This window comes from Armigeres subalbatus, chromosome 2 (genome assembly GCF_024139115.2).
Source record: "Armigeres subalbatus isolate Guangzhou_Male chromosome 2, GZ_Asu_2, whole genome shotgun sequence".
Classification (NCBI taxonomy): Eukaryota; Metazoa; Arthropoda; class Insecta; order Diptera; family Culicidae; genus Armigeres; species Armigeres subalbatus.
The window spans coordinates 309,665,452-309,676,441 of NC_085140.1; the positions used below are offsets into that span (position 1 = coordinate 309,665,452).

A 10,990-nucleotide genomic window follows, 5' to 3' on the forward strand; every position below is an offset into this window, starting at 1 on the left:
AATCATATTAAAAAGTCTAGCTCACTTTTTGGGAATTAATTCTTAACTGATTTGCTTGCAACAGTTGCATTCGACGCAGAATCCTGTCCCATTGTTTCCTATTGAAAATTGACCCGATCGGACTATGGGCTTAGAAGTTATGACCAAAATTCTTTTTGCCTTTCTTGTATACAAAGTATACTTAAAGGCTATATGTTTTCTCCAAAAACGAACTTTCTATAGAAGGCCCTTTGACTCTTAGTGTTATATACCGATCGACTTAGCTCGACGCATTAAAGTGATGTCTGTGTGTGCGCAAAATAATCTCACTGATTTTTCAGGCACTTATCCTTAACCATTTCATTTCTTAGGCATTATCCTCAACCGATTTGCTCGCAACAAGATGCATTTGACGCGGAATCTTGTCCCATTGTTTCGTATCGAAAACCGGCCCAGTCGGACTATGGGCTTCGGAGTTATGGCCAGTTTTTACAAGAAAAAATCTTTTCCTCTATTTAGGCACTTACTCTCGGCTGATTTACTCGCAACATTCGACGCAGAATCATGTCCCATTGTTTCCTATTAAAAATTGGCCGGATCGGACTATGGGCTCAGAAGTTGTGGCCAAAATACTTTTTTTCATACCAAAAGTGCGAAGAAATTACTCACTCACAAGAAACGAGAAAGGCACTATCACTGCTAGGTGGATTAATCTGGGTTTTGTTTAGTAGGTTAACTATGCTTGGTACAAAATTTATAGCGAATCCATCTTATCAATCAAGTCCCTGGTTATCAACTGCGTAAACGACGTTCTAAGTTTTCCAAATCTTTGCAGTCAAGACCAATTAGTCCACCATGCTATATATAGAATGGTGGACTAATTGTTCTCATACGATAATCTTAGAGATCGTATTTGGACGAACATAGATTGTAAATCGTAAGAATGGCCGATAGTAGCCTGAATATGATGGGTTGCTATCGGTTTTGTACCGAGTTGACTTTGTAGACCAGCGGTTCTCAACCTGGGGTACGTGAATTCCTGGGGGTACCTTCGCTGGCCCCAGGGTGTACCTCGGACAGAAATGCGTAATGGTTGATGTAGTACAATTCCAATTAAAACTTATTGATAAAGTTTTTATAAATTGTATAATTTATGATTCTACAACTTTGTGTTGTACATAACATGCATGGCGATCAGTAAACCAAAGCCAAGTTAATCTTGCCTACCACAACCACAACCAGGCTGTAGGACAAAAGGTCAAAAGAACAAAACGACGAAGGAATTAATTTTAAAAATCTTCAATGTTATCTATCTGATCGGGACAAAAAACCCAGATTAATCCGCCTAGCAGTCGGGAGCCTCCTTTCAAGAGGCTCGGAAGGCTCCTTTCAAGAGGCTCGGAAGCCTCCTTTCAAGAGGCTCGGAAGCCTCCTTTCAAGAGGCTCGGAAGCCTCCTTTCAAGAGGCTCGGAAGCCTCCTTTCAAGAGGCTCGGAAGCCTCCTTTCAAGAGGCTCAGAAGCCTCCTTTCAAGAGGCTCAGAAGCCTCCTTTCAAGAGGCTCAGAAGCCTCCTTTCAAGAGGCTCAGAAGCCTCCTTTCAAGAGGCTCGGAAGCCTCCTTTCAAGAGGCTCAGAAGCCTCCTTTCAAGAGGCTCAGAAGCCTCCTTTCAAGAGGCTCAGAAGCCTCCTTTCAAGAGGCTCAGGAAGCCTCCTTTCAAGAGGCTCAGAAGCCTCCTTTCAAGAGGCTCAGGAAGCCTCCTTTCAAGAGGCTCAGGAAGCCTCCTTTCAAGAGGCTCTGGAAGCCTCCTTTCAAGAGGCTCAGGAAGCCTCCTTTCAAGAGGCTCAGAAGCCTCCTTTCAAAAGGCTTGGAAGCCTCCTTTCAAGAGGCTCAGAAGCCTCCTTTCAAGAGGCTCGGAAGCCTCCTTTCAAGAGGCTCGGAAGCCTCCTTTCAAATGGCTTGGAAGCCTCCTTTCAAGAGGCTCGGAAGCCTCCTTTCAAGAGGCTCGGAAGCCTCCTTTCAAGAGGCTCGCAAGCCACCTTTCAAATGGCTCGGAAGCCTCCTTTCAAGAGGTTCGGAAGCCTCCTTTCAAAAGGCTCAGAAGCCTCCTTTCAAGAGGCTCAGAAGCCTTCTTTCAAGAGGCTCAGAAGCCTCCTTTCAAGAGGCTCAGAAGCCTCCTTTCAAGAGGCTCAGAAGCCTCCTTTCAAGAGGCTCAGAAAGCTCCTTTCAAGAGGCTCAGAAGCCTCCTTTCAAGAGGCTCAGAAGCCTGCTTTCAAGAGGCTCAGAAGCCTCCTTCCAAGAGGTTCGAAGCCTCCTTTCAAGAGGCTCGGAAGCCTCCTTTCAAGAGGCTCAGAAGCCTCCTTTCAAGAGGCTCAGAAGCCTCCTTTCAAGAGGCTCGGAAGCCTCCTTTCAAGAGGCTCGGAAGCCTCCTTTCAAGAGGCTCGGAAGCCTCCTTTCAAGAGGCCCGGAAGCCTCCTTTCAAGAGGCTCGGAAGCCTCCTTTCAAGAGGCTCGGAAGCCTCCTTTCAAGAGGCTCGGAGCCTCCTTTCAAGAGGCTCGGAAGCCTCCTTTCAAGAGGCTCGGAAGCCTCCTTTCAAGAGGCTCGGAAGCCTCCTTTCAAGAGGCTCGGAAGCCTCCTTTCAAGAGGCTCGGAAGCCTCCTTTCAAGAGGCTCGGAAGCCTCCTTTCAAGAGGCTCAGAAGCCTCCTTTCAAGAGGCTCGGAAGCCTCCTTTCAAGAGGCTCGGAAGCCTTCTTTCAAGAGGCTCGGAAGCCTCCTTTCAAGAGGCTCGGAAGCCTCCTTTCAAGATGCTCGAAAGCCTCCTTTCAAGAGGTTTGGAAGCCTCCTTTCAAGAGGCTTGGAAGCCTCCTTTCAAGAGGCTTGGAAGCCTCCTTTCAAGAGGCTCGGAAGCCTCCTTTCAAGAGGCTCGGAAGCCTCCTTTCAAGAGGCTCGGAAGCCTCCTTTCAAGAGGCTCGGAAGCCTCCTTTCAAGAGGCTCAGAAGCCTCCTTTAAAGAGGCTCAGAAGCCTCCTTTCAAGAGGCCTCAGAAGCCTCCTTTCAAGAGGCTCAAGCCTCCTTTCAAGAGGCCTCAGGAAGCCTCCTTTCAAGAGGCTGGAAGCCTCCTTTCAAGAGGCTCAGGAAGCCTCCTTTCAAGAGGCTCAGAAGCCTCCTTTCAGAGAGCTCAGAGCCTCCTTTCAAGAGGCTCCAGCCTCCTTTCAAGAGGCTCAAAGCCTCCTTTCAAGAGGCTCGGAAGCCTCCTTTCAAGAGGCTCAGAAGCCTCCTTTCAAGAGGCTCAGAAGCCTCCTTTCAAGAGGCTCAAAGCCTCCTTTCAAGAGGCTCGGAAGCCTCCTTTCAAGAGGCTCAGAAGCCTCCTTTCAAGAGGCTCGGAAGCCTCCTTTCAAGAGGCTCAGAAGCCTCCTTTCAAGAGGCTCAGAAGCCTCCTTTCAAGAGGCTCAGAAGCCTCCTTTCAAGAGGCTCGGAAGCCTCCTTTCAAGAGGCTCGGAAGCCTCCTTTCAAGAGGCTCAAGCCTCCTTTCAAGAGGCTCTGGAAGCCTCCTTTCAAGAGGCTCAGGCCTCCTTTCAAGAGGCTCAGAGTCTCCTTTCAAGAGGCTCGGAAGCCTCCTTTCAAGAGGCTCGGAAGCCTTCTTTCAAGAGGCTCGGAAGCCTCCTTTCAAGTGGCTCGGAAGCCTCCTTTCAAGAGGCTCGGAAGCCTTCTTTCAAGAGGCTCAGAAGCCTTCTTTCAAGAGGCTCAGAAGCCTTCTTTCAAGAGGCTCGGAAGCCTCCTTTCAAGAGGCTCGGAAGCCTCCTTTCAAGAGGCTCGGAAGCCTCCTTTCAAGAGGCTCGGAAGCCTCCTTTCAAGAGGCTCGGAAGGCTCCTTTCAAGAGGCTCGGAAGGCTCCTTTCAAGAGGCTCGGAAGGCTCCTTTCAAGAGGCTCGGAAGGCTCCTTTCAAGAGGCTCGGAAGGCTCCTTTCAAGAGGCTCGGAAGGCTCCTTTCAAGAGGCTCAGAAGGCTCCTTTCAAGAGGCTCGGAAGGCTCCTTTCAAGAGGCTCGGAAGGCTCCTTTCAAGAGGCTCGGAAGGCTCTTTTCAAGAGGCTCGGAAGGCTCCTTTCAAGAGGCTCGGAAGGCTCCTTTCAAGAGGCTCGGAAGGCTCCTTTCAAGAGGCTCGGAAGGCTCCTTTCATGAGGTTAGGAAGGCTCCTTTCAAGAGGCTCGGAAGCCTCCTTTCAAGAGGCTCGGAAGGCTCGAAAGACTTCTTCCAAGATGCATGAAAGCCTCCTTTCAAGAGGCTTGGAAGCCTCCTTTCAATAGGCTTGGAAGCCTCCTTTCAAGAGGCTTGGAAGCCTCCTTTCAAGAGGCTTGGAAGCCTCCTTTCAAGAGGCTTGGAAGCCTCCTTTCAAGAGGCTTGGAAGCCTCCTTTCAAGAGGCTTGGAAGCCTCCTTTCAAGAGGCTTGGAAGCCTCCTTTCAAGAGACTTGGAAGCCTCCTTTCAAGAGGCTTGGAGGCCTCCTTTCAAGAGGCTTGTAGGCCTCCTTTCAAGAGGCTTGGAAGCCTCCTTTCAAGAGGCTTGGAAGCCTCCTTTCAAGAGGCTTGGAAGCCTCCTTTCAAGAGGCTTGGAAGCCTCCTTTCAAGAGGCTTGGAAGCCTCCTTTCAAGAGGCTTGGAAGCCTCCTTTCAAGAGGCTCGGAAGCATACTTTCAAAAGGTTTAGAGCCTCCTTTCAAGAGGCTTGGAAGCCTCCTTTCAAGAGGCTCAGAGCCTCCTTTCAAGAGGCTCAGAAGCCTCCTTTCAAGAGGCTCAGAGCCTCCTTTCAAGAGGCTCAGAGCCTCCTTTCAAGAGGCTCAGAAGCCTCCTTTCAAGAGGCTCAGAAGCCTCCTTTCAAGAGGCTCAGAAGCCTCCTTTCAAGAGGCTCAGAAGCCTCCTTTCAAGAGGCTCAAAGCCTCCTTTCAAGAGGCTCAAGCCTCCTTTCAAGAGGCCTCAGAAGCCTCCTTTCAAGAGGCCTCAGAAGCCTCCTTCAAGAGGCTCGAAGCCTCCTTTCAAGAGGCTCAGAAGCCTCCTTTCAAGAGGCTCAGGAAGCCTCCTTTCAAAGAGCTGGAAGCCTCCTTTCAAGAGGCTCAGAAGCCTCCTTCAAGAGGCTCAGAAGCCTCCTTTCAAGAGGCTCAGAAGCCTCCTTTCAAGAGGCCTGGAAGCCTCCTTTCAAGAGGCCTCAGACGCCTCCTTTCAAGAGGCTCGGAAGCCTCCTTTCAAGAGGCTCGGAAGCCTCCTTTCAAGAGGCTCGGAAGCCTCCTTTCAAGAGGCTCGGAAGCCTCCTTTCAAGAGGCTTGGAAGCCTCCTTTCAAGAGGCTCAGAAGCCTCCTTTCAAGAGGCTCGGAAGGCTCCTTTCAAGAGGCTCGGAAGGCTCCTTTCAAGAGGCTCGGAAGGCTCCTTTCAAGAGGCCGGGACCGTTGTCAAAGAACGGAACCAGGTAAAATTACACTTCAAGAATTTCAAAATATTTCTTGAAAATGTCTTTTTTGTTTTCCTGGTTCCGGTTGTTTCAAAAAATCCAAAATAGCGACCAAAAATATAATCATCCCGGTTAAACAATTTCTCGAGTGTGGAATGTTCATTTACTTTTTTCTATTCAATTGGCCACGTTGCAGCTGGTTCCGAATATCCCTGAGGTATACCTAGTTATACATAAGGACGATAGGCATAAACACGTTCGAAGGACGTCTCGAAAACCAATTCCCAGAAAAGCAAGTAAGAAGCATGATTGGTTGCAGCCAAGAGTTGATTCAAGATATCCCGTTATAAAGCGTAGGTGCATGTGATCTCTTCATTAGTAATTTGTTGTTTTGAACAATTTAATTTCCAAAAAAATACAAAAAATTAATCGCGGAGATATTATTTTCGAGCAAATTTAAGTTTTCAGGAGGTGTTTTTTTTTCCTGGGGAATGATATGTCCCAGCAAATGTTATTTTTGGTTAAATGCCTGTTAGGGGGAAATGTGTAATTGTGGAAAAATGTGTAATTTATGATCTTATTTTTTTACTTTGTATTTTATTTCAGTGATTTCTACATGGATAAGTGCTTTGTATTCACCTTCCAGTCCGCCACATGGCTAACTGTTTTATATTTAACTTGTTAATCTAATTGAAACCTTTTTATCAATTCCCAGAGAACTCCAACGCCTCGAAAGTCTCACCTACTCGCCAATCATATCGCACTTCTCGGAAACCATCGATGGCCTCACGACGATACGAGCCTACCAGCAGGAGTCTCGATTCACCGAAACTCTGTTCCAGCGTCTGGAAGCTAACAACGTGGCCCAGGTCATACTTAACTGCAGTAACCGTTGGTTGGGAATTGCTCTTGATTACCTGGGGGCGATCATCGTGTTCGTTGCCATCCTGAGCGCACTGATAACGACCAGTTTGAGTCCGGAATCGGCCAGTTCGTCCCTCATTGGGTTGGCCATCAGCTATGCGTTGCTGATTCCAATCTATCTGAACTGGGTCGTCAAACTAGCAGCCGAGATGGAGATGTACATCGGGGCAGTGGAGCGGATACAGTTCTACATCGACAGCAGCCAGGAACGAATCAGGGAACGAAGCAAACTAAAACGTAAGTGCCATCAGCTTGAAACCAATAAATCTTTCATTTTACCTAATTCAAACAAATGTCTCTCAATGTTGTCAATCAATGCGCAGACAATTACCTTTGTTCTGACAATTCCTTCTGTTTTCCAGATAAACCCGTCTCTATCTCGTGGCCCCAGAAGGGAGACATCGTGTTCGAGAACGTTTCACTCCGGTACGAGAGTCAAAAGGAAAATGTAATCACAAATTTGAATTTGACTATCCCGGCTGGACAAAGGGTGAGTTGTCTGTGACTTGGCTGAAGCAAAAAAAAAACGCATTTTCTGTCCTCGCTATTACTTACGAACGAGTTGGATTGCTGTCTAGTGTTCCCCAGCGAGGGTGCCATTAATTATTTAAATTACTTCGTTTAGCGCTTTGCTGGGACACTGTGGTAATGGAGAGAGATGTGAAACAAAACAACCAACAACTGACTACTTCGCTTATCTTTTCCCAATCCGTTCCCGTCTGTGCAGTTTATATCTCTTGCAGTGCAGCTTGCAAGTGCTTCCGTAAAGTTAGTTTCTCGTGGAAATGGGCGTCTGTTGACATGAACGATAGTACATCGGACAGTGTTGGAAAGTATATTCTCATATAGGTTCATAAAATATCACAATGTCACATTCAAAAATGAAACTTTCGTTCCTTTTGTTTGGCTTAATACTTCGGTGAACTTATACGCTTTGAAGTATCTTTTTCTATTTCATTGTGAGAAGCCAGCATTTTTATGACTATGGTCAAAGCCCATGGTTCGTTGAAATAAAAATAAGGAAAATGTCCACTTGATGGATTCCAATTCTGAGAAAGCAACTGCCATCAGTGCTTTTCTTTCTAAATGCTCATCTCTTTTCAATATTAACCATGCAGAAAAAGTATCGCGAACGTCAGAGTAGATTGATGATTTGGAATTAGCTACTCGATTGAGTAGAAACAAAAAGGATCTATAGAAATTAAAAAAAGAGATGCTCGGATGCAACAGCTAATTCATACTAGCAAAGAGCTATATGTTCGTGTTGACTAAAACCGTCTTTTGAAAAAGCCAGTCCTTTATGTGACACATCACAGACTGAAGATATATTCGACGATGACCAACCAACGAGAAATCCACGATGACCCCGCCGTGCAGTTGTCGAGTGCTCTTATTCCAAAGAGACAGTTTTTCATTTCCGGGGCGTGTTTCTCTTCATTTTCCTTTTCTTCCTTCACAGATTGGCATATGCGGTCGGACGGGCAGCGGTAAATCCTCGCTGGCGCTGGCACTGTTCGGCGTGCTGGAAATCGTCGGTGGGCGGATATTGATCGACGACGTCGACATCGGTACCATTCACAGCGATGAATTACGCTGTCGACTTTCCATCATCCCGCAGGATGCGGTGCTGTTCGGGGGAACGTTGCGAGAGAATCTGGACCCACGGGGGCACTTTAGCGATTTGGACCTGTGGAACAGCCTGGAAATGGCACAACTAAAGGACTTTGTGGTGGCGCTGCCGGATGCACTGGGTGGGTCTTGGAATTTGTGCTCTTTTGATGACGAAAGTCGGAACTAGCGATTATTAATTCGATTGCAGACACCAGAATAGGCGAAGAAACGTCCATTTTAAGTGCTGGCCAGAAGCAATTGTTCTGTCTGGCACGGTCCGTACTGCGGGGGTCAGTTTGTTTGGTACTGGACGAGGCAACATCCTCACTCGATTCAGAGACGGAGAAACTGGTTTTGGATGCTGCTGGGAAAGCGTTTAAAGGACGAACAGTGATCACAATAGCGGTAATTCAATCGTATTTGTTGTAGAGGGTGCCTCAAGAAGTACAAAGCACCACTTTGATTTTCTGAGAAAAAATAACTAAAACCTTACTTTTCCTTCCTTCCAATAATATTTTTAAATATAATGTTTCATCCGTGGATGATATTTTCACAAGAATATTGAAAAGTATAGGTAAAAAAACTTTAATCAATTGTAAGCTTCAAAAATATTTTATTAAATTGTGCTTACGCTTAGCATTTCATATGTTGCTTCAGTTAAATGTTTTGGCCTGTCTGCCTTAACATTCTTTTTAGTACAGTTTTTTGTCTCCCTATATGAAAATTCTATTGAACATGCCATATTCAAACTGAGAACAATAATATTGTTTGTTATTTTCCCCCTTTTTTGCGGCGTTAGCATCGATTGCATTCGCTGTTCGATTACGACCGGGTCATAGTGCTGGAGCATGGAGGCATCATCGAAGATGGTTGTCCCCGGACGCTGAGGAGAACAGCAGACTCCAAGTTTGCCATCATGCTGAAGGCATCGTCCACCGAGTATCGTAAGCCGCAAGAGCAGTCACAACATCGCCATCAGAAGCGACAGCACAATTCATTCGACGGAAATGGACAACAGCAGTGGGATGAGGGAGAAACGAGTGTTTAGCAGGTTTGATAGATCGGATAATAGTTAAGGGTATAAAAGTGAGCATCATGGAGGGTATTGAAATTATCGACCCACCCTATATACAAACATACGCACGTGATATTGCCATTTTACTCTCTAGTGAGATCACTGACAAAGTCGTTATCAACATTTCGTTGGTTAGCAAAGTTGCATTTGTAATTGTGCCTTTATCGTATAGGTATGCTCTCAAATCCAGATAATATTTATTTTATTTCAAATCTATCTTTTTCTCCTCGATAGGGCACTTCTATAGTAAGATAACCCAGAACACCCAAAATAAGATAGAAACCAATATTTGACAAGGGCGTAACAGCCAAAATTTATTCTTTCTGATTATTTGTCTATCTTCATAACTATGTATGTAGACCAGGACCCAGAAAGGATGAATTTTGGCTCTTACGACCTTTCCACATGTTGGTCTAGAAATGTAATCTGTTGATGTTTGGGTACAACTAGTTTTGTATAACAAATAGTAATCAAGTAGCCTCTGAATAGGGCACGGCATACACGGGTGGCTGTGATCCTAGGGTATTATGACCAAAATTTGATTAAAACATAATAACAAAGAAATGCATTCAAAACGACGATAGTAAAAAATGTGATCAGATTTGAGGGATAGACAAAAACATCAAGATAGGCAGGGATATTTAGATAGGGTAAAAGACCCAATAGTGGAGGAACTAAGCACGATCCAGCACGCTTACAGCACGTCTATACCTAATTTCGTTTACCTTAAGTACGTTTTTGAAAGCTCATCGATTACATTTTAAACGAAGGATAATCCAATCTCTGCGGAATCCATCATTCTTACCTATATAATAATAACTTACCTATATATGATAATTCCAATTAGTGGCACAGTGTTCCAATAGTTGCGGTATTTTTTAATTCGTGCTCCTATCAGGGATTGAATCCTAAAAAGAATGAACAAGTCTCTCACTTATCATCTCTGTATACATATACGATATATAGCATCCCACGAGACTTTTTTCGCAAGCTGTCATGATAGAGAACTGATTCGGAAGGTTATACCCCATGATAAATTTCTTTTAGAAAGCTCCAAATGCGGGGAGCACTGGCTCTGATGATGCATTTCAACTTGTTCTACACAGCTGTGCAGTAACCAACACGAAATGAGCGAAAACAAAGCGAGAATCATCATTTTTCTGTGGGGGCTGCCTATCCGATTCTGTTTTTCACACTTGTATTTATACAAGTTTGATAAATTTGTTATCATGGCTTGTTATGATTCGGAACAGTTTTTGCCTCTCTTTTATCGTTGTTCGTTATCTATTGAGAGCGATTTCTGCAAACCCTGGTTCCTATAGTTGCGAATCTAATTGTTTTCCTATGAACTTGCAATTATAGAAACACTACCGCAACTATTGGTGCAAAGTAGAATGAAAGATAAGGTATTTTAGTGATACTTTGCCGATTTTGATGAAATTCTCAACTGTTTTCTTTTATTTCGTGCAGTTTATGAAATGCATGGGTTGCTGTGTTTAACACGTAGATTGGGTAAAACATCCTAGGGTAAAACGAACACCACCGCAACTATAGGAACACCCACGACTATCGGAAATATTACCCTATAGGTAGAACATTAGGATAACTAGTCTGATCTGTTTAGCTTCTTTCTTCAGTCTGATGTAGGCCTTCTCCGCATGGTGTAAAGTAACGAGCCTGGATTAAAAACAAAGAGACGCAATACAACAACCTTGTGCTCGATTGGAACCAGGGACAGAAAAAGTCATTTCAACTACACTCAAACAGCTGACATCCAACACACAATCAAGTTGCTAGTCCTTCCTGAATTTGAATGTGCGAAGAATAGAACGGCATGTGCACGAACAGCAGCAAGCGTCGACTCTCGGTGTCAGCGTTGTTTTGTGCGGTGTCAAAATGAATCTTCAGCTTGGCACACTGATATTCAATTTGAAATCTCAAAATTTGAATATCATTTCGTACTGCGGTGCA

At 45.2% G+C, this 10,990-nt stretch overlaps 1 protein-coding gene across 1 annotated transcript in view; it reads left to right on the plus strand.

The window, feature by feature from the left end:
* The window catches only part of LOC134212570 (ATP-binding cassette sub-family C member Sur), a 231,159-nt gene extending 220,956 nt beyond the window's left edge, over nucleotides 1–10,203 (plus strand). Inside the window, exons 25-29 of the mRNA XM_062690557.1 lie at nucleotides 6,125–6,570; nucleotides 6,696–6,823; nucleotides 7,793–8,084; nucleotides 8,153–8,349; nucleotides 8,744–10,203. Coding sequence (XP_062546541.1) covers nucleotides 6,125–6,570; nucleotides 6,696–6,823; nucleotides 7,793–8,084; nucleotides 8,153–8,349; nucleotides 8,744–8,992 — 1,312 coding nt within the window. The 3' untranslated portion in view covers nucleotides 8,993–10,203. The remainder of the gene's footprint in view (nucleotides 1–6,124; nucleotides 6,571–6,695; nucleotides 6,824–7,792; nucleotides 8,085–8,152; nucleotides 8,350–8,743) is intronic.
* The last annotated feature ends 787 nt before the right edge of the window (nucleotides 10,204–10,990 follow it).